The sequence below is a fragment of the Rhinolophus ferrumequinum genome, chromosome 3 (assembly GCF_004115265.2).
Source record: "Rhinolophus ferrumequinum isolate MPI-CBG mRhiFer1 chromosome 3, mRhiFer1_v1.p, whole genome shotgun sequence".
NCBI lineage: Eukaryota > Metazoa > Chordata > Mammalia > Chiroptera > Rhinolophidae > Rhinolophus > Rhinolophus ferrumequinum.
This window is the reverse complement of record NC_046286.1, coordinates 101,441,904-101,469,580: the sequence shown is the minus strand read 5'-3', so window position 1 is coordinate 101,469,580 and position 27,677 is coordinate 101,441,904. Positions and strand designations below refer to the sequence as shown.

At 50.0% G+C, this 27,677-nt stretch overlaps 1 protein-coding gene across 1 annotated transcript in view; it reads right to left on the bottom strand.

The window, feature by feature from the left end:
* Positions 1 to 20,373, bottom strand: part of LOC117020525 (solute carrier family 22 member 1-like) — a 29,180-nt gene extending 8,807 nt beyond the window's left edge. Inside the window, exons 1-8 of the mRNA XM_033103070.1 lie at positions 19,963 to 20,373; positions 15,527 to 15,630; positions 13,493 to 13,647; positions 10,804 to 10,972; positions 9,393 to 9,507; positions 9,073 to 9,179; positions 5,835 to 6,049; positions 1,098 to 1,206 (exon numbers count right to left, since the gene is read on the bottom strand). Of these exons, the coding sequence (XP_032958961.1) occupies positions 1,098 to 1,206; positions 5,835 to 6,049; positions 9,073 to 9,179; positions 9,393 to 9,507; positions 10,804 to 10,972; positions 13,493 to 13,647; positions 15,527 to 15,630; positions 19,963 to 20,373 (1,385 nt within the window). The remainder of the gene's footprint in view (positions 1 to 1,097; positions 1,207 to 5,834; positions 6,050 to 9,072; positions 9,180 to 9,392; positions 9,508 to 10,803; positions 10,973 to 13,492; positions 13,648 to 15,526; positions 15,631 to 19,962) is intronic.
* Positions 20,374 to 27,677: the final 7,304 nt, after the last annotated feature.

Genomic DNA, 27,677 nt, shown 5'->3' with positions numbered 1-27,677 from the left:
TGAAAACGTACGTCCACTCAAAGATGTGAATGTTTTTTAGCACTTGTACTGCAATCACCCCAAAGTGGAAACAGCCCAAATGTTAACAAACAGGTAACTGATGAACAAATCGTGGAATACTGCTTGGCAATGAGAAGGAACGAAGCCCAGGTACACGCAACAGCGTGGATGGGTCCCGTTGTGCTACATGAAAAAAGCCAAACACAAAAGACTACGTGCCATATCTCATTTACACAACGTTCTAGCAAAGGTAAAACCAGAGGGAGGACAATCAGATTAGGAGCTGGAGGTGGGCAGGGGAGGAGAGTGACTGCCAAGGGAGAGAGGAAACGTTTGGAGCTGATGGAAATGTCTCTACACTGATGGCGCTGATGCTTAAATGAATGTATGGGTATACGCTCAAATTCTTCAAACCGTGCATTCCAGAGTGAATTTGCTCTAAGAAAATGCTACCTCATTAAACCTGACTTTACACAGTAAGCCTTCTGGGCCTGCCCTTCAGTTTACAGAGAAGTATTGTTGCGTCACGGGAAAGGCACCAGCTTCAAGGTCAGAAAGATGCCCTGCCACTTCCTAGCTGCGTGACTCTTGGGTGGTCTATTTCCCTTTCTAAACCTCAGCTCCCTCACACGTAAAATGGAGATAACAGTGATTTTAAGGGCTAAACTGCATCATATGTCTGGAAATGCTTTGTGTATCATTATACAAATATGAACGATTTAAGCAGGTTATGTCCAGAGGTGTCAGTGGAGGGGCTGTAGTTTACACACCTCACTGGTGCTAAGGTTTATACAAGGAGTTGGCCTCTCACTCCCTGCCCAGTGTTCTCTTCTGTACCAGACACCTTTCTTCTTGTGCCACTGTCTGCACAGAGCACAACGTGACCCTTGGCCATTCCAACTTCCATATTGCACATTCTCTGCTCTACTTAGCTGTTGACCTTCTCTTTGAAGCCCAACCACCCATCTCAATGCCCAAATGGATCAGCCACTGGGGGCACCTTTAGAAGCTGCTCTGGAGATGCTGGTCCTCACTACGCCTGACTGGCACACAGCTATTTCAGTGGCCGCCATCCACTGTCACCATCGTGTACTCACCTGACGAACGTAGGATACAGCTCAGCATTCACCAGACACACCATTTGGAACACGATGGTGATTCCCATCCGGCCAACACAAGCTACTACCATGCTTAACCAGTGTAGATCTAGACAGGAAACACAGAGGGTGTGGAACTCGAATGGGGACAGTGCCCATGAAGTTCCCTCCCACAGGAAGCTAGGACTCAGACCTGGAAAGGCTGGAAAGTTTATCTTATCTAACCCTTCATTTTTGGATTTGTAAAATGAATCCTCAGAGATTTCGGGACTCAATACACACAGATGAGGGGAGCCCCCCATTGTGCAGAGGAAAGAACGTGCTTTTTAAATCTGAGCTCTGTCTCCTGTCAGCTGTGTGACTTAAGCAGACTGTTTGCTTTCATGCCTCAGTTTCCTCAGCTGTAAAATAGGAATCATTATACCCGGCTTATAAGTTATTGTGAGAGTTAGAGAAATATATGTCCAATGTCCACATGACCACTCCATAAGTGCTGGCTTTTTAATTATTATGCAATAGTGTGGCTGCTAGCACAATACCAGAAACATAGTAGGTCCTCAATAAATACGGTTCTCTTAGGCAAAAGGCCTGGAACTGATAGACCAGATTTCTAATCCTCAAGCTCATGTTCACTGCCGAACACAATTTTTAACCAAAACGTCTCTCATAATAGTGTCAGATGGTGAGTATTAGGGAAGCGAAGCCATCCCTTCCTGGTAGACGGCTGAGGGGTTCTGATTACCTGAAGGTCCAGGGCTCCCCCTCCTTACTGGGGACCAATGAAAGGGTTGGACGCATCATCCACTTCACCTGGATTACCCCAAACACTAAAATGCCAGTAGCTCCTGTGACACGCCAGCTCATTCGCAAAGCCTCTGGGGTCACAGACATTATGACCCTTGTCCCCAGATACTGACAACTAATGGAAGACATGCTTCATGTCACTCAGCCAGCGTGAGGCTCCGAGGAGAGAGGAAGGATGCAGTGGCCTAAGAACGAGTTCGCTTGCTGAACCCAGCGGTCTCTCCAGGCCTCCTGCTGCTCTCCACCTGGTAGAGAGCCCAAGAGGAGCCTTTACTTAAGGACATACACCCCCTCCCCCAACTTCCAAAAGATAAAAGATCCAGAGAGGGTCTTGCTCACAGATTCTAGGGCCTTTAATGTGGCGAGATGCTCTACTGGACATGAACACCATGACCCTCAGAGAGCTGCCCTGAGTCCTCTCGGGCCACTCTCCACTGGAACCACTTAGAACTGCAGTCAGGTCACGTCACTTTCCTGCTCAAAGCCACCAGTGCTTTCCTATCACACTCGGGATAAAATCAGGGGCTGGCTGTCTCCTGCTACCACCTGACCTCACTCCCACCACTCCTGCCCCTGCCAACCAAGTCTAGTCACAGGATTCTTGCCGGTCCTCAAATGCCCAGCTCTCCCCTCCTGGCGGTCCTCACATTTGCTGTTCCCAAGATGTTTCCAGGGCGCCTAAGGCTACCCTTGACCACCATACAAAGAATTCCCTCCCCATCTCTTTTTCCTTCTAGAATGTAAGCTCTGTGGAGCAGGAACGCTCTCTGCTTTGCTCACTGCTGAGATCCGAGTACCTTGATACCTGCTGACCTCATAGAAGGTACTCAAAATATTTCCTGGAGGAAGCAATGAATGCTTATCACCTAATGTGGAGAGGACTAAGGAGAGGCAAGTGGAGAGTGGGGAGGAGGTCCTGGGCTCTGCCCAGATGATAAATGACGACTCAGACCTCAGGCTCCCCAGCTCTCAGTGCTGTCACTTAAAAAAAAATCTGTCTCACCTTTTTCTAAAAAGGACATACAGATGGCAAACAGACATATGAAGAAATGCTCAACCTCACTAACCATCAGAGAAATGCAAATAAAAACCACAATGAGATACCACCTCACCCCAGTCAAAATGGCTATCATCAATAAATCAACAAACAACAAGTGCTGGCGCGGATGTGGAGAAAAGGGAACGCTTGTGCACTGTTGGTGGGATTGCAGATTGGTGCAGCCACTATGGAAAACAGTATGGAGGTATCTCAAAACACTGAAAATGGAACTACCCTATGATCCAGTAATTCCACTCCTAGGTATCTATCCGGAGAAATCCAAAACTCCAATTCAAAAATCTTTATGCACTCCTATGTTTATTGCAGCACTATACACAATAGCCAAGACATGGAAACAACCGAAATGCCCATCGGTAGATGACTGGATTAAGAAAATGTGGCACATTTATACAATGGAGTATTATGCAGCCATAAAGAAGAAAGAAATCTTACCATTTGCAACAACATGGATGGACCTAGAGAACATTATGTTAAGTGAAATAAGTCAGACAGAGAAAGATAAGTACCATATGATCTCACTTATATGCGGAATCTAAAGAAAAGACTAAGTGAATGAACTAATCAGAAACAGTTTTGGAGACAAAGAGGAAAAACTGAGGGTTACTAGATGGGCGGGAGGGGTGGGGGGTGGGGGGAGGGTGAGGGGATTGGAGGGCAGTCGGTGACCACAGGATGGCCACGGGTTTGAAAATTAATCTGGGGAACGTAATTTAGTGGTTACCAGAGGGTAAGGGGGTTGGAGGGTGGGAGATGAGGGTGAGGGGGATCAAATATATGGTGATGGAAGGAGAACTGACTCCGGGTGGTGAACACACAATGTAATTTATAGATGATGTGATACAGAATTGTATACCTGAAATCTATGTAATTTTACTAACAATTGTCACCCCAATAAATTAAAAAAAAAAAATCTGTCTCAGATATGTGATTCCTTTTTACCTTATTAAAAAAAGAAAAAGAAAAAGAAAAAATGTTATTCTGTCACTAAAGTTGTCAAATATTTTCCAAGAGCTGAAGTATAGCTTTTTTTTTTAATGACAGATAATCAAAAGACGCACAGTTATTCTGCTTGATTAAATGTATGCAAACACTTTTTATCATCTGCATCTAGAACTACAAGTAGGAGATTGTTTCCACCATTTTGTCTTGTTTTAGTAGTTGGGGGAAATGGGATAAAATAACATACGGCAAAAAAACCAAAACTCTACCCATTCATTATGTGTTACCAGGATTCCAGAAACGGGGAAATGGGGGAGAAAATGGGTAAAACCTATTTCAGGTGCACTCTGCCCTTTCCCTGTCTTCTTGGATCTGTCCCCATGCAAGGAGGGAGAACACTGACCTTTCTTTTTCCACCTCTTTTGTTTCCAGCCTGATCTGTACAACCTGGTTCTTGAGAACACAGACAGTCCCCGATTTATGATGGTTCCACTTACGATTTTTTGACTTTATGATGGTGTGAAAGCAACATGCATTCAGTAGAAACCATACTCTGAGTTCTGAATTTTGATCCTTTCCCAGGCTAGTGACATGTGGTAAGATACTCTCTCCTGAGCTGGGTCGTGGCAGCGAGCCACAGCTCCCACTCAGCCCCGCGAGCACGTCAGTAACCAACCCACACTCCACAGGCTACTGTGTCGCCAGCATTTTTTGGAATAATGTGTCCCGTGCACATTTAAGTTAGACTAGGCTAAGCTATGATGTTCCGTAGGTTATGTATATTAAATGCATTTTCAACTTCCATTATTTTCATGTTACGATGGGTTTATCGGCATGTAACCTCATCATAAATTGAGAATCATCTGTGCAGATTTTATGGGACATTTCCCACAATACCCTGCCCAAACCCCTGTCAAAATGACTCAATAAACCAACAAGTACAGAGCACAAGCTATAAAAGCTGAGGAAATAGCAAATCCACTTTAGTATTTATTTAACAACATTTCCAAAAGTAACAAATGAGAAAGGCAACTTGTGTACTTGAATTAAAACTGGCTAAAATTAATCTGCCTTGGCTTATCTTGGAGTGTAAGAATTGTGGACTAGAGCACACACCCACCAAAATGGCTGCTATTAAAAAGACTAGCAAATGGTTGTGGAAGGAAAAAAAACCCAAAAGACTATCAATAGCACGTGCTGGTGAAGGTGTGGAACAATTGGAACATGCATGCATCACCAGCAGGACTGTAAACTGGGTCAATTTTGGAAAGCCGTCTTGCTGTATCTACATAAAGCTAAACTTATGCCACCACTCAACCCAGCAAATGCATTCCTGGACACATACCACATGGCATGTGCTGGAACATGCACTGCAGCTTTAATCCCAATAGACAGAACCTGGACACCACACACGTGTCACTCAACAGGGGAATGGATAGAGTGTGGTATTCAGACAGGGGGATGTCTGTTACACAGTAATGAAAAGGACAAACTACACTCTCATGTGATGACGTGGATGAATCTGACAGGCGTAACGACGAGTGAATGAAGTGAGGCAACACAAAGAGTACACTTGGATGGTTCCACTTACATGAAGTTTAAAAACAGTCAAAATTCATCTGTGGTGGCAGAGATCAGAGGAGTGGTGAGTATTGACTGCAAAGGAACAGGAGGGAAACTTCTGAGGTATTGGAAATTCTATATCTGAGTCCCGGTACCCAGCTATATACAGTGTATATGTAAAAATTAATCGCTTTGTACGTTTATAACGTGCTCATTGTATGTATGTTATGCCTCAATTTAAAATTAAAAACTAAGAATTGTAGGCTAAGGTCACACCCTGCCTTTGTTCTTGTTCCAGGAGCTTATCAAACAGTTAAAACACTATTCCCACAATCCAGTTACCTGGAAGATGATGAAAATGGACCACTCACCATGTGAGATGAAAACCATAGTGAAGCAGGCTGCCCCTGCCACCAGATTTGACACAGCCAACGGGTAGAGGCGGCCAACGCGGTCAATGGTGAGGATGATGATGAAGGCTGCTGGGAATTCCACCAGGGCGGAGTAGAAGAAATCCAGGTAGAGGTTCCCACCTGTGGCACCCATGTGCATGATGAGGCCTTGGTAGAGCACGGAGCTGGTGAACCTGAGCCAAGAGAAGCTGAGTCAAAGGCAAGCTCCATGGAAAAGGAGAGTGAGGGTCCTGGCAGGAGGACAAAGGACCCTATGAGCTGGAGAGAAGCCTGTGTCCCCTGATTTAGAATGTCCTAGAGCAATATGAGAAGAGGGGGGTAAATATCAGAAACGGTACCCTAGAAAGGCCCTGAATGAAAACTTCCTTTCACAGTTTATGTGAGAGTATGAACTCCAGGATATACCCACGTTTCCTGGAGGTCACAAAAGATGATTGCTACTGCTTACTGTATAGCTAGGTCCCTGGCCCAGCACTGAGCACTGCACATGCCCTACCTCATCTAATGCTCCAACAGGCCTCCGAGACAATGGGCAGAAGACAGTGGTAAGTGAGCCAGTTCAAGAATCAGACTGCTGTATGAGCTGTGTGACCTTAAGTAAATTCACTAACCTCTCTGTGCTTCAAGTCCCTCGTCTGTAAATGGGATAATAATAGCACCTACCACATTGGTTTGTCTTGAATATTCATTAAATTAATGGACAAAAAGTCCTTAGTATAGTTCCTGGCACATACTCAGTAAAGCAATCAGTAAAGATGAGCTTTTATTGTCGTCATCTTGTCATCTTTCCAAGATCAAGTATCCAGAACAAAACGAAGCAGAGACACAGGCCAAGTCTCTCCATCTCCACAGTGCTGCTCCCTCCACCACATTGCACTGCCTTTAACGAGAGCTATTTACTTACTGTCTTCACCCCATATCCCACCGCATGACCCCTCCATCCGTAGTCAAGGAAAGAAGAGCCATGCTTCAGAATATGGCACATAGGCCAATGGGGATCAGCTAAGTCGCTCTCACTCCAGGGAAAATTTAGAGGCTTCCATGTGTAACTTTTGGAAAAAAACGTATTAATTTTGGAGGCCATTATAGAACCATTTTATGATTATATTGGTATTTGCTCTCTGAGAAAAGATTTTGGTTCATAAGAAATTACTATTGTCTCCCAGCATGCAAATTCCCTATCAGCTCCAAAACTGAGCTCACGGCTGATGTTTCTTATTAATATAACCCCCTGGTTTGATAAAGCTGTACCAGAGAAGCACTTGGATGCTTTTGTTTCTAGTCCCAAATTATTCCAGAGTAGACGAAAGTGTCAAGAGAACAAGAAGGAAGGTGCTTACTGCGAATCAGTGAGTCTAGACATGCCCAGGTGCCCCCTCCAGGCCGTTTAGCCAGTTCTATGGGAACACTGACCTATTACCGATAAAGAGATTGATTTGGGAGAAAGGAGTCGGATAACCTAGATTTTCCTGTCCAAAATGAACAAAAATTCAGTCACCATGTGTGCAGGGCTGCCACCTTCTGGCAGAACCCATGAACTGCATGTAAACATTAAAAGAAGAGCTGGTGGGGAGCATTTCCAGTATCTATGTCGACGCCGTTCTAAGCCCTTTACACATATTATCTCATTAATTGTCCCAAAACGCCTGTGAGATAGTTATTGTTTTGGATGATGAGGAAACTGAGTCACAGAGAAGTTAGGAAACTTCCCGAAAGCCACACGGCCAGGAGGTGGTGGACACACCTCTCCCGTTGCTATAATGAAAGAGGAAGGTGAGCAAAGGCCTCCAGGCCAGATCAGGTGGGGACCGGTGATCCATGGAAAGGAATTGCTTTTATTCTCAGAGGATTAGGAAGCCAGTGGACGGTGTGAACAGGGGAGTGACCTGGTCTGTTAAGCTTGAAAAGGAAGATCCCTCTGCCTGCTTTGTGACAAGGCCTGAGGGGCACCAGGGTGCGAGCTGACTGACCAGCTAGGGGGCTTCTCCAGTAACACAGGCAAGAGATTATGATACTCGAACAGGGAACTAAGACAGCAAATGATGAGAAATGGCTGGTTTTAAATATATTTTCAAGAAAGCATAATTTGCCGAAGGATTGGGTGCAGGGGTGTAAGAAAACAGAGGAGTCAAAAACACGTGTTGGGGATGGCGAGGGGGACGGAGCAGCATAAGAGAAGGAGCAGGTGTCTCTATCCGCAGTGGTCCCGGCCTCTACACAGATGAGACGCCACCGAGTACCAGCAGAAATGCACCCGGCAGTGGCGTGTTGGCAAAGGCTCCTGGGCAGTCACGTGGCTTACAGGCAGGCCTCCCAGGGCACGGCGAGCCTGCATCTGCAGAACTTGGGATGGATTCTGCGGAACTGCGGTTTGAACAACTGCGGTTTCAACCTTCAGCAAATATTTATTGGGGGTCTCCTATGTGCCAGGCACTGCTGTATTCATTCAGACGCTTAGTTCCAATAGAACCTTACGTGGAAGTGCACACAAGTGCAGCAGCAGCAGAGCGGCTGATGGAGGGAGTAGGGAAGCCCAGCGTCCAGCTACTCAGCCCACGTGTTGGGGGCGTGACCGGAACCACCTTCATGTTGAGGAGAAAGCCCTGAAGTTGGGAAGCCCACCCAATGTCCTCTGAGAAGACAGGGTGAGACGTCCCCCTCAACACAGCAACCTGGGAGGAGAATGCAGACCCTTGGCGTGGGTGAGTGGTACATGGATGAACCTACCTTTATGTGAGTTTCCTAGTTGGTGGATGACAAAAGCACAAACACTCTCAGGCAGGGTAGATGACGTTCTAAAATGCGAGGAAGGGCTCTTCCCCCTTGAAAGCACCAGGAGCCACTGAAATCCCATCCCCCTGCTGACGCTAGGTCGAACCTTGGCTATTCCCAAAAGACTAACCCTGTGGGACTTGAGGCAACCCTGGGAATCCTTCGTCATTGTTCACTCATCTTACTGCTGACCTCGCATGTGTCAGAACCTCTTCTTACTAAAATGAGGCCTTTCCCCCATTTTCAATCCTCAAGGGAGAAATAAGGATGTCTTTCTAAGAGCTCTCTGACTACTCAAAAACCATCTTAAAATTCATTTGCACATCTCTCTCCCCCGAGTTGTTCCACTGTCTTTGACTTATACCCCAGTGTGTGGGCAGCACTCCGGTTCTGTCTGGGGGGAGGTGAAAGAAAGGCCCCTTACCACAGGTACATCAGGATGCAGGTGTGCTTTCTCAGGTGCGGTGTGCGGAACAGGTCTGCAAACGAAGGGCTCAGCTTTTCGGTGACATCCTCTTCGAGAGAGAGCATCTAGGAGAGAATCAGAGCATCCACCCGCCTCCAAGCTACGTGATCAGGAAAAGCCCTCAGAGGGCCCCCTGAGGTCACCATCACCATGGCTGGCTGCACGCTGCATCCATCACCCCAAAACCCGCCCGGGCCTCCCTGCTTCCCAAGGCATCCCCACAGAGACCCAACCCAAAAATTCAGTGACCTGAGAAAAACCCCTTGCTAGCTGGTCACCTTTAGATCAGCAGGAGGCAGCTTGCCATTCTTTTGGGCAATATGGTCCATTATCTTTATTGCTTGAGAGTTTTTCTTTTGCGATAACAGCCATCGGGGAGACTCGGGCACACACCTGTAGACAGAGCGCCAGTGTGCGGCATTTTCCCCAGAGCTCGTCTGATATCAAGCCCCGATCAGCGCGAGGCTGTTGCTCAGAGCAGCACACCCTCCTCACGTGGGGATGGTAGTTCTAGTGGACAAGGACCTGGGGTCGTCGAGTGCTGCCCTGGGAGGCCCACGCAGGAGCTCTGTGAGTCACTGGTGCTCTCAGGGCCACCTGCTAAGAGTTACTGACCAAAAGGGAACTTGCCCTCTGTAGCCTTTATTCCGTGGAGCACAGGTCCCGGTCTCTCCTGGAAGCTGCTAGCCTGACCCTCTGGGAAATTTCTCACACATAATAAATGTGCCACATGTCCCATGTCCCCCACGCTTGTGTTACAGCAGGATGTCTCCATGTATACAAGCGCTATTGAACAAGTCTCATAATCTGTCCAAAACAAAACCCCAAAACTGCAATCACTTTTCCTTAACATCAGATGGACACCATGCTGTCTATGTCAAACGGGACAAGGATGTTACAACGCAAAGCCTGGGAATGTCTGATAAGGCACAGGCACAGCGCCATCCCGCCGGCCGTCCCGACTCAGCCAAGCGGGCCTTTCCCACTGGACAGCTGCTTGTCTCACACTGACAAGGAGAAGGCAGGCCCTTCCCGAACGTAAATGTACCACACCGAGGGGCCAGCCTTCATGCAGGGAGACTGAGTCTACTCAGTGCCGCCCACAGATAAGATTTGTCCTCAGCAAAACGGTGACAAAGGTGCGTGGATGAGATACTTCTCTCCACCTCCTTCTCTGCTGTCCTCTCTTCCCTCTCCCACAATACAAACTCATCTATCTAGTTGCTTATTCCTTCAGACCCTGCCACGTGCTCATAGATAATGATAGTAATATCTCACTTGAGCTGGTTTTGCTTCATAATGGTTTAACGTCCACATTCCCCAGAGAACATTTCATTCATCCATCCATCCATCCATCCATCCATCCATCCCGTCAACAAAGAGCAAATGCCTGCTATGTGGCTGGGTACATTTTTGTCTGCCTTGTAGCATCACACGCTCTATCTAGGAGGATGCGAATTAAAAGAGGCTCCATTAGAGGGTAGGTGCCCGCGCCATGAGGGCCAGCCAGCCTGTTATGTTAGGACACCCCAAATGGCACAAATGGCGGTCCACACTGGGCACTGGGAGTGGCCCTGTGCCATGCGTGTGGCCGCCATGGCCGTTTGGGGGACAGCCCGCGTGGCAACTGAGGTCGGTGTCCAGTCCTCAGTTAACCGAGTGTGGTGTCAGGAACCAGAAAGGCAGTACCAGTAGTAGAACAGGAAGAGGAAGGTGGGCACAGAGACGGCCAGCTGCAGCCCCCGCCAGTGGGGGATGGCGTAGGCCACCCCGCAGAACAGCACGAGACCCGCCGTGAAGGCCATCTGGTAGAGGATCGCCACCGTTCTTCTGTAGCCCAGGCCCACAAACTCTGTGGCTGAAACAAGAGGCACATCACTATCGGGGCTCCTCGGAGGACAGAAGGCAGACGCGGGGCATCCCCAGGCCCATCCTTTCCTCCTCGTGAGCCCCAGTCTTGCCCCCACCGCCTGTTCCCCAGGCTCCTCTCAGGTGTGTCATGCATTTCTCCTGCCCCAGATGACAACCAGGCCCAAGACCTAGATTCGTCCCCACGCCCTGTTGATACTCGGCTTCAAGGTTCCCCAACACACACCACGCTGTTTTGTCCCAGCTGTTCTCCAGCTGTCCCTTTTCTCATCGCCTCATTGACCATCTATAGTTCTCACTATCAGTCTACGGGGCTCTCCTCCTGTAAGCTCCAGACAGAGCTAGAATATTCTTCATGACCCCAGGAGTATTCATTAATGAGACAAATGTCTTTGAGTGCCTACAAGGGACCTGGCCTGTTCTGGGTGTTGGAATGCACCGTGGACTGAACGGGCAGAGTCCTGCCCTCGTGACCTCCCATTCTCATGAGACATGGCAGACAATACACACAGCGAGTGAGTCAATTAGATGCCTGGTTAGAATCCAACATGTGCGATGGGGAGACAAACAGTTAAGTGCAGAAGGGGGATCAGGAGAGTCAAGGGTGAGGGGTTGGTTTTTCAGAGACCGGTGGAGTGGGCATCACAGGTGAAACCTGGAAAAGACCGCTAGGGGCAGGAGTCAGCCTCACCCACGGGGGAAGCAAATCCCCGGCAGAAAGGACCATAAAGAGAGGGACCGTGTGGCTAAAGAAAGGTGACAGGGAGTTTAGTTCCGGGGTAGTAGGCGCGGCCCAGCTGTGGAGCAGATGCTGACTGCACGCCATCCAGCCTGAGCGACTGGTCAGACAGCACTTTGCAGACTGAGGGGGTGGGGTCTGCAGGTGGAATAGGTTTGGGGGTGGGGGAGGACAAAGTCCTGGGTCCTGCCACATTGAGGAGTCAATAAAGGAGACTGAGAAGGAGACACCAGCAGAGACGAGGGAGCATATGACCTGCACCCAACTGGAGAAGCCCGTTGGAGAAACACAAGCCAGCCGTAAGTTCTCACTCCATCACAGGTGGAGTTCTGGCGTTTATCTCCCTCCCTGTCTAGCCCTTGAGCTCCCTGGAGGTAGGAAGTCTCCCATATCTCTCTTGGTGCCTGCAGTCCTGCCCCAGAGCCTGCCACATGCCAACAGTGACACTGCAGGAAGACGACCGGCAGGCACTGTTCTAAGCTATGCCGTGTTTCTCCGAAAATAAGACCTAGCCAGACCATCAGCTCTAATGCGTCTTTCGGAGCAAAGATTAATATAAGACTTTATATTTGCTATGAGACCGGGTCTTATATCATATCATATCATATCATATATATTATATAATACTGGGTCTTATGTTAATTTTTGCTCCAAAAGACACATTAGAGCTGATAGTCCAGCAAGGTCTTATTTTAGGGGAAACACGGTACCTGTAGACGTACTCCTCATGGCACTGTCATTCCCACTTTGAGAACAGGAGGCTCAGCGAGATTACGAAACTTGCCCAAGATCACAGAGCCCGTCGGTGTTAGGGGCGTGGATTTCACCCAGAGTTAATCCCCTTAGCTGAGAGCCGGCTACTGCATATTCTGCATGCAGAGGACTAGGCTCTCAATAAATGTGTATTGACCTCATTAAACTTAACCAACATGTCCGTGGTTTCTCAAGGGAGGAGCATGATTTCTCTTGGCCTTAGTGAAGCGTTTCTCAGAATGCCAAACCACAGGACATAGTTTTCAGAGGTGGCACGATGTGGCTGTTTTTTCTCTGTTCTCCACAAAAGAGCAAAACTGTGGGTCATCCTCACTGCTGTCTGAGATGCCCCATCCATGGGCTGAGCAAAGCCCAGACGGCTCTCTTACACTACTTTCTTCTAAGAAGGTATTTTTCACTTGCTAGTCTTACCCTTCATAGACTATTTGAAAGGAAAAAGAAGAATTACTGACATTGGCTTACACCTCAATTTTTTTTTTTTTTTAAATCATGATGTTTGTCTCTTCTCTTATTTCCTCTTATGTCTGCTCTCCTAACTCTTGAATGTCCTTCAAACCAGTTCAGTTGGTTGTATTTCTTTTGGGAGATGCTGTTTCTTTCATATTTATAATGTTAAAATACAGTCCCACATGTCTCTCCTTCATGCACCACCACTCTAAACATATTAACATGTGATGTTTTTGTTCCCAAACAGATTTGTCGATATGGAAATACTGATCTATTTAAGTGGTTAAGTGTCTTTCAGACAAAAAAAGGGGGCGGCAAGGGGGGGAAGAAAGAAAAAGAGGCCATCCCTCCACCATGCCCTACCCTAGTCACACAGACAACAAACACAACTAGAGTTACTACGATTTCTCCAGATCCCACAAACACCCTTCCCCCCCCCCCGCTCCAAACAAAAGCCCACCTTCACACTTAGCTCCATCCATTCTACTCCACTACCTGACCTCCGTGCTTCCTTATAATGTACGGAAACCTCAAGCCAGCGATGCTTACTCAAGGTGTAGCCAGCCGTCCAGCTGCCCTTGCTGACAAGCCCCTGCAGCAGGCGGAAGAGCAGCAGGGATGTGTAGTCAGGCGCGACGGCCATGAGGACGCCTGAGATGGCACTGATGAGGGTGGTGGCCAGGACACATAATTTACGGCCGAACCTGCAGAGGCAGGGAGACGGGAGGTAAGGCGGGGGTGTGCAGTATCTGAGGTCAGATGGGCAAATGAGAAAGCAAGGGTCCCCGTCGGGAGGTGCCCGTCACTGCTTTCCTGAGGGACAGTGGGGTCTGTTGGGTATCACTGCCCCACCTGAGCGCCCACGCGTCCGTCTTCAGCGAACAGTTAATCAATTCGCTCTTTAAAGGTTAATCAATTCACTCTAAAGAGGAATCCTGGCCGCTCTCAGCAACATGGGGGGGTGGCTTCCCTCAGCGACTCTCCCAGTTCTCACACTGCTCTCCTCTCAGGACCTTTGTATTTAACAGACTGCATTATCATTCACAGGATTTAACAGGGTGCACCAGAAACCAGGCTTTCCCCCATGCTTATCAACGGTCAGAAAAGCTTTTCTGGGAAAATATTCAGTTCTAATAGTATGACTTCTGAGAATTATTTTTCCTTTTTTTCATGAATGAAATTGGCAAATGACTTGCTAAAGCTTCAGCCCAGCTTCGTGCTTTATTGATCGATCTTTTATATCTTATGCCTCATTCTCTCCCCGTAATAAAGGAAACGGGAGCCCAACCTCATATGCAGTCGTAACGATCTCACCCACACCCAAGATCTCTCCCCTGGCCCAGCAGGTGCCCTCCTTTTCTCTGTCATCCTTCTCCCTAGACTCCAACGTTTCACTTCACTTGTCTACTCCATATCCTCTCTCCTCAAACCTCCTGTCCCTTCCCCATGCCACCCACACCAGCCAATAAACTTCCTCAGCCTTTACTAAATATAGGAACTTCTCATCAGAAGCCCACATGTTCTCACCTCAGAATATTCAGACCTACCAGCACCAGCGTCCATCCCTTCCATCTTGTCTCGTGTCTCCTAGCAAAGGCCACTCCACCCGCTGCCCTCAGACAGCCCCTTGTCTGTGCCCCTTTGTTCCCTCGCACTCTCCTCGATGACGTCACACTTCCCCTAGACCCTTCACCTCTCCAGTACACCCTCATTTCCAGCTGTTCTTCGCAGCTAACTCGTTTTAAAAATTTGTCCACGCCTACAAAATCCACTTTCTCATCTCTCATTTTTCTTCAACCTTCCACGGACACCATTCTTGTCCTGGGTACTCGCGGCCGCCGTGTCCACAGACTGACCACTCGCCCTCCTCGGGGCGGTCTCTTCTCTCATTTCCCCTAGCATCACACTATCCCAGTGGGTGACTGCCCTTTTATCTCGCTGCCGTTTCTTCTGAATCTCCTTTGCCAGCAACTCCTTCTCCACCCACCTCTACCTGTTGAAGTCCTTTCTCTATACCCTCTTCTAGCTTATCTCAAACCCGGTTAACAGCTTTCATGCCAATTACTGGTAACCAATCCCAAATATATAACTCCAGGCAAAACCTCTCATCTGACAGCAACCCATATAGCCAGCTGCCTACTTGACATCTCTTCTATGTCTCACAGGCTACTCTTAACACATCTCTGATCTTAACACTCCTAAGACAGAATTCTTGATGGCTTCCCACCCCTTCCCCCACAGAGCTGCAACAAATTCTGTTCCTAACCCACTCTGTCCCATCTCAAAAGATGGGCACACCCCCATCCAGTTGCTCAAAGCATAACCGTTGGCTTTGTCCCCCTTGCTCCTAGACCCCCACTCTAACTACACAATCTGCATGCAGTTTCAACCTCCAAAATCCATCATAAATCTTCACCTTTTTCCGTCTTGCTCCCCACAGTAGCCCAAAGAATTAGCTACCATGTTGTCTCCAGAAACTTCTGCAATAGATTCCAACTGGCCGTATTCTTCCACCACTGTCCCGGAAAAGCCCTTCCCCTGATTGTGTTGGCACTCTGTGCAGTTGGATCAGCCTTTACATACCTGTCTGCAATGTAGCCGACGCCCAGAGAGCCTAGGAAGAAGCCCACGTTCACACAGGACTGAAAGACGTCCACCTTCCAGGAGTTCTCACAGACCAGGTTAAACTGCAGGGGGCGAAACACAAGACCGTTTTGTAACTCAAACTGCACCTTCCATCCTCTCTCCAAACAAAGCAAATACACAGCACAAAATGTGGGCTCCTTGGGTATCCGAAGTCAGATGGGCAAATGAGAAAGCAAGGGTCCCCATCGGAGGTGCCCGTCACTGCTTTCCTGAGGGACAGTGGGGTCTGCCCCACCTGAGCGCCCACGCGTCCGTCCTCAGCGAACAGTGGCTCTTTTAAGGTTAATCAATTGGGTGTTTCACATCATTTCTCTTACCACATTTTCACTAAACAAATTCAAGATTTCTGGTGAATCTCAATTTCAATATATGCCTAATATCTTTGACCCTCACTATATATTAATTAAAGAGGCTATCATCAAGTGTTCAGCCACTGATAGTTGGTTATCAAAGGACAGCATGGCTGGTAGCTTTTCTAAAACGAAATACAGCAAAGTAAAAAGAAATACAGGAAAGTAATTTTCTTCCAAAAACAAAAATGTACACAAAATAAATATACCACGTTTTCCAGAATTAGTCAAAAGTCCTTAATTAAATACATATTTATTACATATTTAATCATGTAAATTCCACCAATAATTCTGCAAATTCTGTTGTGACTGACAGAGCTGTGAGCGGCAATGTGAGCAAAACTGAGCAAAGACGCAGGGGTGAGAAGGCGGGCTTCTTGGGGGCAGCATCTGCTCTAGCGCAGTGCGTGGGCGGGGCCCAGGGCTGGGGGAGACTCAGAGTGGCCCCATGCCCAGAGCCAGGACAGGGGCGGGCTGGGGGGCAGAGACAGAGGACAGGCAGGCAAGGTCTGCCTGGGGAAGGTTTCTTTTTGTTTGGGTTTAGAGGAAGTCCCCCGTGCCTGGCACAAGCATGGGTGACGCTTGTTCACACCCGGGCACGTGGGAGGCCTGAATGTGGTAGCAACACCACTCCTCATTAGAGCTCAGAGAGGGCAGACAAAGGATGCAGAGCCAGGGAGAGGAGAGGGTCTGCAGGCACCCAGTCAGCCCTCACCCCACCCCATTCTTGGTACAGCCCTATTGCAGGGATATCCAGAGACACATTCTCCCTTTCCTCCCTACTTACTACGGATTCATGTCCCCATCCTACCAGACAACCCGTGGGGGGGCGGGGTGACAGCAGGGTAGTCACTTAGCAACTTTGGGCCTCAGTTTCCCTGTCTGAAACGTGTATTGTGCCTGTTCTGTCACACTCACAAAGCTACTGTGAACCTAGAAGGGAAGTCACTTGAAAATGGTTTTGGTAAATAATAGGCCATTTAACTTGCTTTATTACCCACCCCCTCAAACCTCTGAATTTACCAGTTTGAGTCATGTCTCTATCAGTCATTCAGAGCCCAGCCTCTGCGTTCAGCCAGCCTGGAGTTCCAGCTGACTGGCCGCTGACTTCCTTCAGAGGAGCACTTTTTAAAATAAAATATAGGTAAAACTCCGTGTCACCACCCGACTTTCAGAAACTGGTATCAGTCATATTATCTGTCTTACGTCCAGACCCCGCTGTCTACTCCCGGAGTAGTTCAGTTCTGGCGGGCCGACAGCCACCACTTGCATCACTGCCATTCTCTCTACCAATCCAGATGTTCGTGCCCTTCCAGCTGAAAGCATGTCCTCCCCACGGAGCTTCTCCAGCCTGCCCTGGGCGCTGGCATTAGGACGCATGGGGACAGATCCCTCTGGTGTTCCTTGGCTCCCCAGGGTCTGTATCTCAAACTGCACAACTCTCTTTGCAGCCCCCGCCCACATTACCCAAGACGATGTTCTGTGAACACTAGATTTCACTAAAGCCACGGGGCCCTGTGTTTTGTCTCTTGTTCTAATCTTTGCAATCAGGGTCTGTCAGATACCCTCCCTGAAATGCCCTGGGTCCGTCTTTTCTTGGACTATTCAGAAGCCATGCTCAAGGTCAGGCCCCCCTAGTCTGGTGGGGGGCTGGAGCTGCATTTGAGAGGGCCAGGCCTCCCAACAGGGGAGTCAAAAGCAGGAATACACAATCCTTCCCCGGGGGGCCCTGAGGGGGGTGAAACCTGTAATTCAAACAAGTTGCCTCATTGTCCTCCCCTCAGCAAATTCCAACGGCCAAGGCGAGGGTGGGTTAAAGATTATTTCTGTAGAAATGAGTAACTGAGGGGACTTCCCCAGGAGTAAGCTGCAGCATGGGATGAGAGTGGAGGCAAAGGCAGTTTGGACACAATCGTCGGGGAGAATTACAGGGGCGCCCACTCCATCCCCTCCAGTCCCCTGCGTTCCCACCATTGCCGAGGCCCAGCGAGGTCTCACTCCATTGCCTAAACAAGACCAAACTTCCTTGTTTGGCACAAAGGCAGGCTTGCCAGATTTAACAAAAACAAACAAACAAATAAGCAACCAAACAGAAAAACCAGGGTGCCCAGCTGAATTTTCATTTCAGATAAACAACACGTTTTTTAGTATAAGTATGTCCCATGGAATGTTTGTGTTCCCTGCCTCCAGCATCAGTACCAAATATTGTGCAATATCTGGGACCTGATTATCCTAAAAACTGTTCATGGTTTATCTGAAATTCTAATTTAATTGAGTGCCCTGTATTTTATCTGGTGACCTGACATAAGGACTCTGCTCTGGCCCAAAGGTGAGGATATCACTGTCATTCTTCCCAACTGCCCCTCTCACTCCTCTACAGGACCCTGAGTCTGAGTCAACTTAACAACTCATTGCTCCCCGAATGTAGCATGTGCTCCCTCTCTCCATCCTGTTCCCTCTCTCCTTGCTGCTCAAAATACCACCCAAGCCTCCATTCAAATGCCACCTCCTGCCAGAAAACTCCAGGGGTCAGCTCAGCAGCTAAGATCCCCCTCCTTAGGGTCCATTGGCCCCTCTGCATTTGCCCACACGTGGTCTTATTCTCACCACCCCCTCTCCCTTCCTCGCTCCCCCAGACACGGCAAACCGGAGAGAACCTCATAGCTTTCTTCTCTGTGCCCCTCCCAGCATCACATCCAGTGCTAGAACCCAGTAAAAGCTCAGAGCGCGTTGATTGAATGAACAGATAGGTGACTGCATCTGATACTTTACAGGCAAAGTATGTCTCAGACACAGAGAGCAAAGTGACCCGCTGTGGGCTGCTTCTGTAGTCCCAACAGAACGTTGCACGGTTTAGTTTCCCTGAGTGATGTGTCATCCAACCGGTTTTGTCTTTGGATGGGACCTTGGACACCAGGTGTCCACGCAGTGGCACAAAAAGCAAGTTGCACCAGCGCCTGCTCCTCCTGAAGGGGAAACTTACCGCTCTGTCCCCTCTCCTCCCAGAGAGTGTGCTGATCAGGCAGGAGAGAAGGGACACAGACAGCGCTTTCCCCCAGGAACCGCCCCAAGTGTGTTGACCCTGAAACCACTAAGTTACCTGCTGTTCCGGGGAAGCTGTGCCCTCGCCAAGACCAGGCTTTGCTAATGCAGAGCCTCTGCATAGCTTCTGGCCTGTGGCTTTGCCGAGTGACCACGGTGCTCATTCCCCAGTGCCCACACTTGTCACAGTGCAACAGTTTCAAAAGGGCCCACGAAGGAAAAACAATCTGGTGGCTTTTTACTAAAATATTCTCAAAGCAAAAAGCCCATATAACCCATTAAATTGTCCAAGCGAGGTCCGTTCACCCCACTGCGCTCTAGCCCGTAGGCCGCCCAGTAGAACTCAATTTATGTTTGGTCAGCACTTTCACAAAGCACTTTCAGCTGAACTTCAAACCTATGAGGTAGGTCATTATCATTCCTGGCTTACTGGTGAGGAAACTAGGGCTCAGAGAGGCTGAGTAACCTACTCAGTGATACTCAGCTAACCCGAGGCCTGGCTGGAATTCAAACCAGCTGACTCCCAAGCCAGGGCAGTTTCCACACCATGTCAGCAGCTGGTGTTTAGCTGTCATGTGTCCATGACTCTGGACAGGAGGGAGGGGGACCCACAATTTTAATAATGAGGAAGCTGGAACACAGGTGAGTTCTGTAGGATCTTGGAGAGGCCAGGGAGTAAGGACAGCAAGAGGAGAAACCCCAGTCCTTCCATAGACTAATGTCCAAACAATCCATCTCAGCCTGGCTTGCAATGGTCTCTCTGACCCTCAGTTTCCTCTTCTAACACCCAGAGCCTGTTAAGGATTAAACAGGGAAGAATGCAGAGTCCGGCCAGGACGGACCCTGACACATACTAAGTGTTCAGTGCATATAATCCCTCCCTCTTTCCTCATGTGAAGCTAAAACTTGCAAAATTTGTTGTGTATTTCCTCCCTGTCCCTGACACCTACAAGTTCCCCAAAATGCAGGGCCTGCTCTTACCTCGGTCACGATGGAGGAACCAGGCGTGTCGTACACCCATCCGTGCAGACAGGGGCCCAGTGGCAGGTGGCTCCTGTTGGAGGCCAGACTGGCCAGCGGGTCCACGCAGCCCAGGGCGCTCTGGTTCCAGTCCACCTGGTAGCTGCGGCACTGGCGGGGGAAGGCCTCGCCCTCCGGCCCCGGGCCCGGCACCGTGAAGTTCAGCTCCTCCGCCAGGCTCCACCCGCACCGCCGGCTCAGCTCGGCCACGCCGGGGCTCAGGCAGCGGTGGTCCGGGGTGAAGCCCAGGAAGACGATGCCCACGTAGATGGGGGCGAAGGAAGCTGAGAGCAGGCACAGGGTCAGGAAGGCTTGCTTCTGGAACCAGCCAAACTCCCCAACCTGTTCCAGAACGTCATCCACGGTGGGCATGACTGGGCCGGCACCCTCATCACTTTGGCCAGACTTGCTTTGGCTGCAGTGGCCAAGGTCAACGTCTCATATGGGTTTCTCCGCAATGGGCTGGTTTGAACTCAAGTTGCTGTCTAAGCATGATACACCTGGACGCCAACCAATTAGAAATAATCTTTTACCCCAAGGAGCCAGCGTCAGGCACAGGTGGAAAACAGGAAGGTGACTGCAAATTGCTTGGCAAGGAAGTGAATCAGCCAGGCTGAAGTCCTAATTCTCTTGAATTAGAGCTCACTCACAGAGCAAGAGGAGAGAGCCAGGAGGTGTGGTGTCAACTCTCAGTTATCTTGAGGGCTCTTCCAAAGAGATCTATTCGAAAACTTCTTTTTGTAATACTGATAAATCAAAGATAGCAAACTGGCTGCTAGACGGAGCTACAGGGGCTGTGAAATCCCACAGCCTCCACTCCGTTAACTGGTTGGCCCCATATCCCACGGCAAAGCCTGGCTCCCGAGCACACCTCGGCTGAGCACTGCGTGTTTGCCTCCCAGACTCCACTTCTGTTTGTCTGTCAGGGCTCTGAAGACCAGAATCTCATGGAAAAGGAAGCAGTGAATGATCGCAGGCCAACGCGCGAGACCCCAGCCATCCATCTGCCAGGTAAACCACTGACTGTCAGGGAGGAAAGCATCAGCCTCCTTTTTGGAGCACCTGTTTGGGGCTCAAACGTGTGTTACCTAATTCCTCTTCACGACACCCTTCCTCATAGATGCTATGACTGTCCCCATTGCACACCTGTGAAAACAGACTTAGGGAGGTAACAACAACTTTCTAAGCTCACACTGTTACTGAATGAACTTGGACTGCTCCATCGCAAGAGCTCTTAATCTATGAAGCTGGCTTTGGCTCACCAGCTCAAGTGTTGGTTCATTTGTTGACTCAACAAATATTCCCTGAGTCCCTGCACATTTCAAGCAGTGCTAGGCTCTAGGTCACAGAGATGGAGCAGTCCCTAACTCCAAATAGCTTACAGTCCATGGGAGACCGTCTCAGAAAGGGACAGCAGCAGGCAGTGGGCACCAAGGGAGCCCCAAACTGGCCCCTTCGCCTGGCGTGCTCCTTATACCCGGCAAGTTAACAGGATGAAGGGGGAGGGACAGGAGGTGAGGCAGACAGACAATAAGGTGGCCCAATGGCCCCGCCTCCTGGTGTTTGTACCCTGAGTACACATGGGACCTCAGACTGGGTTGTACCCAATGAAAGATGGCAAACATGGTGGGGCCACTCCTGTGATTACATCACATAAGGTTGTAACAGCAGGCATGCTGGGAGTCCCTCTCCCGTTGCCGGCTTTGTTACGGTGAGTGGCCCTGTTGGAGAGGGCCACGTGGCAAGCTGACAGAGAGCTTTAATCCTACAGTTGCAGGAAACACATGAGCTCAGAAGTGGGTCCAGCAACACTGTGGACCCACTCCAACCCCCCAGAAACTGGGAGGCAAAGGTGTGGCTTTACAGGGTTCCATCAAGGGTAATATGGCTTCGTGGCAGTGGACCAGGAGAAATGGCTCGGGCTCCTGGAAGCAGTGGGACCTTGAAAGACCTGGAGGGACGAGTGCGGCCCCATTTCTATGGGCCTGTGCACCACCCTGTCTGCAAGGCTGTGCCTTCCACCTACGCTCCACACAGCCCTCCGGGACACCTGGGTGCCAGCAGCCCTCTGAGGCCATGACGTGGGCAGCTTTTCCTTCTGCCAATCAGCACACACACCTGCCCCGTGGCTGTTCTGGGGACAGAGGGTAGGGGCAGAGGGGCATCCTGCACCACCTTGTGCTCCCCTAGGAAATACAGAGCACTGTATGTTGCTATGGGACAGAGCTGGGAGCCAGCAATTGGGTCCTCTCACCACCACACCCCAAACACAGGCAGACTCCCACATCCTATTCCTGCATTTCACAATGAGGGGCCCAAGGCTGAGAATGGTGAGGCAACTTGCCCAAAGCCACCCAAAACGTACGTGGCAGAAGCGGAACGTGGGTGCTAACTGGTTGTAGCTCAGCAACGCAAGGCTGCCCGGAAAGCAGTCTCTGGTTTTCCAGTTAACCAGTCCTCTGGCCTGGGACGCAGGTAAGAAGGGGTTTGGTAAGAAGCACAGCCCTCTCCCTGGGGGCTGCCTCTCTGAGATCCCCTCCCTACTTAGGCTGCTGCCAGAGGGTAAGCACTGGCTGGAGGGGAGGGAAAGAGGCTTCAAGAAAGAGGGCCAGAGGCGACCTCTCCAAGGCAGGTCGTCAGCACACTCGGCGCTGCCGTGTGACAGAAAACACACTGTCTTGGTCTCCTCCTCGGGCGCCTGGCACAGAGCTCCCGAAACCCTTGGAATTTCCTGGGTGAGAGGAGTGTCTTTTGTTCTAGTGAGGTGACTCTGGGTGGCTCCTGGTCACTGGAAAGACCAAGACACCATTAGAAAGTTGGAATTTTCCATCCCATTTTCTTGAGAAGGGGTAGGGGCTGGAAACGAAGTTAATAATTGATGACACCTACGTGAGGGAGCCTCCATAAGATCCCAGTAGTGCAGGGCTCGGAGAACCCAGGTCGGTAAACACATCCATACTTGGAACGTGACACAGCCCAACTCCCCGGTGACAGAAACCCCTATGCTAGCAACCCTCCCTTTTCCCCCCGACCTCACCGGTGTACTTCTTCACCTGGCTGTTCCCCTGTGTCCTTTATCATCTCCTTTAATAAACTGGTCAACTGAAGTGTTACCCTGAGATCTGTGAGCCAGTCTAGCAAACAATCAAATCCAAGGGGGAGGGAGTCATAGAAACCCCAATTTGCAGCCAAGTCACAAAGAATTGTGGAGAACCTGGGGACCTACTACTTGTGATTGGCATCTTGTGATTGTGGGGGTCAGCCTCGTGGGACTGAGCCCTTAACCTATGAGAACCGTGCTATCTCCAGGTAGAGAGTATCAGCATTGACTTAAAATGTAGGCTAGCCAGCTGGTGTCCCAGAGAATTTCTTGGTGTAAAAGGAAATCCACACATCTGCTATCATAGGTGTCAGACGTGAATCGTGCTGTGAGTAGTAAAGGAGACACATAGGAAAAGGAAGCGCTGGGTTTTTCCCTACACAGGAGGAAGGCCACCGGGTTTTTCTAACACTACCGGCCCCAAATGTGCCGGCTCCCCAGACATGAGTCTTCTGCTTGGGAAGCAGCCACAGTACGAAGTTTCCTGCTTTCAACACATCCTGGGGAGAAAACAGGGTCCCTCCTTGTCCCCAGCAGCCATGCCATGCCATGCCATCCCAGATGTGAGGCTCGTCGCTCACTTTTGTCCTTGGCAAAAACAGCTGCCCCCCTCCCCACTCTTCCGAGGGCTGGGCACTCTTTCTTTCACTTGGACCAGAAATCGGGGTCCTTACCTTGCCCCGCGTCTCTTCCTTTCCCCCTCACCCAAGCCTGGTGCAGGTCCATGTAGAGGTGGCTGGGACATCCCCAGTGACCATAACTGCAAAGGGGAGAAGCAATTGTGGTCACCAAGGACGGTGGCCAAGGCCAACCGGAAAGGCCCCGTGCCCGTCCTAACTGAGCTTCTGGAACAATGGGCCAGGAGCCTCGCTGAGGACACTGCTCATCACCTAACAAGAAACCACGGCTCAAGAGGTCAGTCCCTTGCCCGCTGTCATGCCTGGGGTACCAGTGCTAAAGCAGCCCCAGAGGAGACGTAACTGAGCAAGGGTGGGGGCTTCCAGTGATGTGTCATTTAGGGATAGCGAGATTTTCATCTCATCTGATTTTCATGTGTCACATAATATTAGTTTTTAAGTTTTTTTTCAGTCATTTAAGTTCTTAGCTTGTGGGCTGTACCAAACCAGGTGATGGGGATACCTGGGCAGGTGAAGGACTTAATGTTCAGACCTGGCTCAGGGTCAGAGTTCAAAGCAAACTGGTAGCCATTGTTATGACAACAGGAGGAAGAGATTTCAGTGACTTGTGTCTTGCTGGTTGACCATTACTTCCCTAGCTGGGATGGAAAGTATTTCCCAGACTGGTCTCTGATGAAAATCCAAAGCATTTAAGGAAAGAGACTCAGGACCAGGGGCCTTAGACACGCCCCACCTTGCGCACCCCCAGCCCCACCCTCTCCCGTGTCTCCTTCAGGAGGAACTCCACGTGAGGACGGCCACTCTCGGCTTCCTACCGCCAGTGTCTCTCTTGGCACTTGGCCTAGACACTCAGAACCATCTTTTTGAATGGATGAACAAACAAAGCAAATGGGTTTTCTGCACCATGTTTTTTGTAAATCTCAGGAAGGCACTGAACGGTCTGGGTCAGGAGGCCTAGGCCGCGGCCAGCGCCTGGCGTCCCTCAGCCACACGCGGCCGTACTGTCCGTGTGTCTCCTCACCGCCTGAGCCCTCTAGGAGGCCAGGGGATGGGCCTTTACTCTCTGGATTCACATCCTAGAGCCGCCGTAACCAAGCACCATGGACTGGGAAGCTTAAACAACAGAAATGTTGTTTTAAACAACAGAACTGGTCTCCCAGTCTTGGAGACCAGAAGTCCAAAATCACAACGTACGGGTGGGGTCGGTTCCTGCTGTAAGGGAGACTCTGCTCCAGGCCTCTCGCCTTGGCTTGTAGACGGCCGGCTTCCCCCCCCCCCCCACACACACACACACGTGTTTTTACATCTCCTTTCTGCGGACCTGTCTCTGTGTCCAAACTTCCCCATTTTATAAGGACACCCGTCATCGTGGGTGAGGGCGCACCCCACCTGACCTCACTTTAACTTCATTATTTCTGTAAAGACCCTGCACTGGATAAAGCCACCTTCTGAGGGACTGGGGGGTAGCACCTCGACACGCAATCTCAACACGCCGGCATTCAAACGAGGGGGAGTAAATGGAGGAATGGGTCAGAAGCACCATTTTCCGTGGTTCCAGTACTTCAACAATATCAGTGCTGAGGTCAACTTCCTGGAGATTTGCCCCCAAAGGGACGAGGAGTGCTGGGGGTGGGCACGGATGGCAGGCGCCAGGCCGAGGGGGCGGGGGCTTCCTGGGGGAAGAGCAGGTTCTGAGCAGCATGTGACCGTCTTCTCTCGGCCCTCACTGTCCATCAGCGGTGTGGTCCGCGTACCACCTACCCAACCTGCTCCTTGTGAAGACACCTGAGCTGTATCCCACGGCGACAGCACTGCCCCGTGCACTGTTCACACACCACCAGGTCCCCAAGGGGACCTGGGCAAACATTTAGAAAATGCTGCCGGTGACACCCTCTTCTTGGAGGTTCACTGACCACACTTTCTAGGGTAGGTTCATGTGCACACGGCAGTCTCTCCGTGTAGACTCCGGGAGGTCTCATAGCGAGAAATGCTCATTTTAATGCATCATTTCCAAACTGTCTTGAGCTTGGGGCCTTTCCATTTTGTGTAGAACATCTGTTAAAATCATGGCAAACAAGCGTTCCATGGGGTGTCCTGTGGGAAATGCTGCTGAACGACAATCCATCTAGCATGTATGCTAACAAGATTTTCTAGTTCAAGTATCATTTCATTACCCCTGAGGCTCCTCCCCCCACCACCACCCCCACGCTTCCTGAAGCCACGAGGTGGAGCGGAGCAGAACAGGCCTGTCCCAGTGGGGAGGTGGGTGAGGGTGGCCTGTCAGGGGTGTCAGAGCCCGAGCACGGCAAGGAGGGCAACCTCACCTGCCAAGGTCGTGAAGGTCAAAGAAAGGCTGAGGAACTTTCTAGACTAAAGGAAACTAAAGAGACATGGAAACTGAGTGCAACATGAGACTGAACGGGGTCCTTTTGCTGAAAAGGGCACTGCGATGACGGCTGGTGACACCTCGACAGGACCTGAGTGAGGCTTCGCTGTAGTGATGGATCCACACCGTGTTCTGTGTCGTGTGGCTGCTCTGTGCTCACGTGGACTGGCACTCTAAAGTGTCCGGGGATGGTGAGGCATCAGAGAGGAAATCCACCCTTGAAGGATTCAGGGAAAATAAGTTATTTGTCTTGTTTGTTCAAATTTTCTGTATGTTCTCATTGCCTCAAAATTTAAAAGAGAGGGAAAAAGGTCTGAAGTCTCAGGGCACCAAGTTTGCCTGAGACCTGACCCTCCAGTTTCTTCCGGCTCTTTCCGGGGCCCTGCGCGCTCTGTGTGTCTCCAGCAGCCCACCGCCAATCACTTCCTTGGTCTGCGAGTGCAAGGCCAGCTTCCCCAGGCCGGCTGCTCCAGGGCAGAGAGGCAGTCCTGAGCACAGGTGTGATGCCCCCCGGAACCAGCAGTTCAATCCCCCTTTCCTCTAACACCACGAGTATCAAAACAATATCAGATTGTTTTTTATTGAATTTGACTTGCAAACCAGTCAGAACACAAATAGAGTAAGAGGTAAAGATGAATAACTAACAATTCATGACTCTAATTTGGGCCTTTCCCTCAGTCTCCAAGAAAAATGTTTTTTACTTCCTTCCAGGCTGACAGCCTGAGGCTTTCCAGGGTCTGCACAGCCAAGGCCACCCACGTCCAGCTCTCTGGGTGTTAAAGTGTCTCCATTTCTTTCTTTCCTCTGTCTTGCTCAGAAGCAAACCTGGCCCTTCCATGGCTCTCACCCGCTGTCAGGCAAGTGCCAGTTCTTACTTTCACGAAACATCAAGTTCCAGGCCAACTTCAGCCTTCCCTCTGCCAGCCCTCCAGCCATCCTGTCCCCAAACTCAACGTGGCTCTCTTGCCTCTGGACCTACATAGTGCCACCGCGCTGCCTGCCCAAGCTCTACAGGTGCCGCCGGAACCCCGCCAGGATGCCCAGCGCAGTGCCCACAGAAGCCCTGCTCTCCCTGGTTACCCCTCTCTCCTAGGACGCACCACAAGTTTAACTCAAGGGTGTGAGAGGTCAACCCCAAGTTGATGAAGTGCAGCTGGAGAAGTAAGTTGTGTGAAAGGGGTTTCTGTAAATATCACCTTGTCTACACCACCTGCCCCCGACATGCACACCATCCCCTTGTGACCTGATGCCCAAGAAGAGGTAAGATCTACATGTCATCAGTTCTTCAACCCATGTAACGGATGAGACTAGCGCAAAGCGTTTTATGCCCAGGTGGCAGCCAACCTTTCTAAGGCAATGCCTTGTCATGGGCAATGCGTATTTTAGCAGTTGGTGGAGTACTGGTTTCGAATGCTTTTTCAAGGTTCACGTAAGAGCCAGGTTTCCTCTTTCCTTGGATTTCCTTGGCATAGGGTTTGCCTGTGTCATCCTTATGCCCCACTCGGAGTCATTTCTCTGCTATTCAAAGGGCAGTCTCAAAAAGTTGGTTAAA